Consider the following 2,951-nt stretch of genomic DNA (forward strand, 5'->3'; position numbering starts at 1 on the left):
AGCAACCCTGGTGCCTCCACTGGGAAGAGGTCTCAGATCTTTAATACATGTCAGGCATGGAAACAGCTGACTTACCCTCTTCTGCTAACATACTGGTAAGGATCAGTTTTACTGTCTAGATCAGGATTGGCATATTATGGCCTGTAGGCCAAATTCAGCTCACTGTTTTCATAAAGTTTTATTGGAACACAGCCATGTTCCTTCATTTACAAATTATGGCTGTTTTTGTGCTGTGATGGCAGAATTGAGTGGTTGTGACAGAGCAAGGCGTGCTAAGCCAAAATATTTCCTGTGTAGCACTTTACAGAAGTTTGTTGAACTCTGGTCCAGATGAAAGGATGTCTTTAAAATTATGCACATCTCTCCCTAAGAGCCCCAGTTATTCCACAGTTGTCGTATTCTAAACATGGACATGGTTCTACCATCTCAGGGGACAAAATAGGGGAGGTCAAATCTACAAGTGACTCATTCTGTTCTGCGTTTGGGGCTGTCCAATTAGGGAATCTGCAGCTGCTCTACTTTTGTGTGGGTCCAGGAATATGTCCATTGACCATCCTTAAATAAGCCCTCAAGCCCCAGATGACTTAGAAATCTCTCCCTGAGATGAAAACAGGATCTTGTGTGTGATTGGTTTTAGAGTTGAAGAGCTTGGGCCTAGGACCCCACAACTCACCCTTCATATGCCTGTGCTGCTTCTGTGTGCTTCCAGGACTTCCCTCTGCAAGGATGGTGATGCTTTCCTAGAACTTATGCAGAGGATGACCCTAGGGGGCAGCATTTCTACATCTAAGTGTTGGTCTCTGCCACGGTCACCTTCTGTGTTTTGTAGGCATCTCTTAGAAATCCTATTTTAAAAGATTCTTTTCCTGGTCCCTTCTAAGGCTCTTGATCTTGGAATTCTATTTTCTGAAGCTTTTCATTCTCAGGATCGGTTTCTTTCTTGCATCGTTTAGTTCATCAGGCTCTATTTTCTTAATCCATAAAGTAAAAACAAAATATGAATTGTTAAGAAAATAACATTTTGTTGTTAAAATATAAATTGAAATAGTCTTTGGGTCGGGGGTTGTATATAAAATAAGCACTGCTCTCCAAATCTCAACAGTCTCTCAGGTAACTTAACTCTGCTTTCTCTTAACCATACTTTGTCCAACATTTCTGACAGAACTGTCTCTGGCACCACTGAATTCATTTAACACCCCTGGAGCACTATAAAAGTCTTGAGGTTCTTCAGAAAAAAAATCACGTTAAGTCTAGTTTCATTATACAAAACTATGGTGATGCCCACTAGGCTCTAGACTAAGGGGACAGACTTACCCCACCCCTGCTGCTGCTGCTGCTGTAGCGGTGGTCCCTTCAGATGCCCACTCTGCTCAGATTTGAAAAAACAAAAGGAAAAGAAAATCCAACTCAGACCATCATAAGAAGCAACTTTCCATTTAATCATTCTACATGGATGTTTACTTTTTTAAAAGTTCTGTCTGGCAAAAAAAACTAAACAGTCCCCATTGTCCAGATCCCTGCCCTGCCCTGCTGAGGCTGCAGTGACGAATCTACTGGAACCCAGTGGCACCAGCAGGAAAGCTCCTGCAGAATACAGAGGACAGCAGCTCTCTAGTCTTCAACTAGTGTCCCCTCTGCTAGGTGACACTACTGCAATAATCAGTAATAGTAAAATAAATTATTTTTATTTGGTACTTCAAAATAATACACATCTATGAAAAATCAAAATTCATAAACCAAAAATTATCCTGCAAATTGGAAAGATGAGAAACAGAGTTGCTGAGCCTTTCTTGAAATAACTTCTGAAGAAAATTAGTTTTCCCAGTTTGTTTAGACAGGGCGTGAGCCTATCCCTTTCTTCTTCTGGGAAACACCCTCCTAGGCTGCAGTGGACTTTGAGTCATGAGAGGAGGACTTGGTATATGTGCCGATGGTTCCGCGATGGGTCCCATTGCTGGGAATGGGTAGCTGGGCTCCTTGGTCCACCTGGCTAGTTTTTGGGAGGAGTCATGCCTTCTCAGGTGTCAATGAGCAGGCTCACCACTGAGCGGATTTTGCAGGCAAACCATCGCCTGAGGGGACAAAAGTATTGATAGTGGAATTGTTCAAACTCGGGGGTCTGGCGGATATCGCGGAAAAAGGCAATGTCAAGGTCAGACTCGGTAAGGATGATCAGGAGGAGGAGCAAAACAAAGAGGAGTCCCATGGTCACAAGGAGCAAACGGAGGACACTTAGAACAAACTTATTCACCTGTTCCTCCTCGGGCCCGCTGTGCCCCTGACACAGGGCCCTCAGCTCTCCCCCAAGGGCCTCCACCTCTGTAGCAGTTGGGGTGCTGGCTTCAGATTCCTTCTCCTCCTCGATGCTGCAGGTGGCTCCATTGATCTGCCGGGAAAGCAACATCAGCTCCAGGCTGTGCTCAGCCACAGGGGTGGGCAGCACGCTGTCTGCAGGGCTGTAGGCCTCGTCTGCAATCACAGCTACTCGCTCATTGCTATCTGTCCGGCTGCTTCTCACGTGAGGCAGGAAGGTGTCCCCATGGGAAGAGGAACGCACTGGCGTGGAATGGGCACTGTCCCGTAGGGACTCTAGGCCTAGAAAGGCAAAAGGAACATGACTAGGCTGTGTCCCAATGCACCCTTTGCTTTCCAGTGGCACCCACTGTGTTTTATTGGGTACCATTCTGCACATCCACATGACCAGCAGCAGTAGCTGCCGCACTCTTATTTCGATATATCAAGAAGATGACAGCCTGGGTGTGATTGCTCATGTCTGTAATCTCAGCACTTTGGGAGGCCAAGGTGGGTGGACTGCTTGAGATCAGGAGTTCCAGACCAGCCTGGCCAACGTGGTGAAACCCCATCTCAAGTAAAAATACAAAATGAGTCAGGTGTGGTGGCACATGCCTGTAATCCCAGCTACTTGGGAGGCTGAGGCAGGAGAATCGCTT

At 46.0% G+C, this 2,951-nt stretch overlaps 1 protein-coding gene across 1 annotated transcript; it reads right to left on the reverse strand.

Annotated features, from left to right (window-relative positions):
* Positions 1 to 1,418: 1,418 nt before the first annotated feature.
* LOC116418629 (FERM domain-containing protein 5-like) lies at positions 1,419 to 2,771 on the reverse strand. The gene is made up of 2 exons (XM_031935047.1): positions 2,681 to 2,771; positions 1,419 to 2,595 (listed from the first exon to the last, which is right to left on the reverse strand). The coding sequence occupies exons 1-2, from the start codon at positions 2,769 to 2,771 to the stop codon at positions 2,018 to 2,020; spliced, it is 669 nt and encodes a 222-aa protein (XP_031790907.1). The 3' UTR covers positions 1,419 to 2,017.
* Positions 2,772 to 2,951: the final 180 nt, after the last annotated feature.

This window comes from Piliocolobus tephrosceles, unplaced genomic scaffold (genome assembly GCF_002776525.5).
Source record: "Piliocolobus tephrosceles isolate RC106 unplaced genomic scaffold, ASM277652v3 unscaffolded_24462, whole genome shotgun sequence".
NCBI classification, from domain to species: domain Eukaryota; kingdom Metazoa; phylum Chordata; class Mammalia; order Primates; family Cercopithecidae; genus Piliocolobus; species Piliocolobus tephrosceles.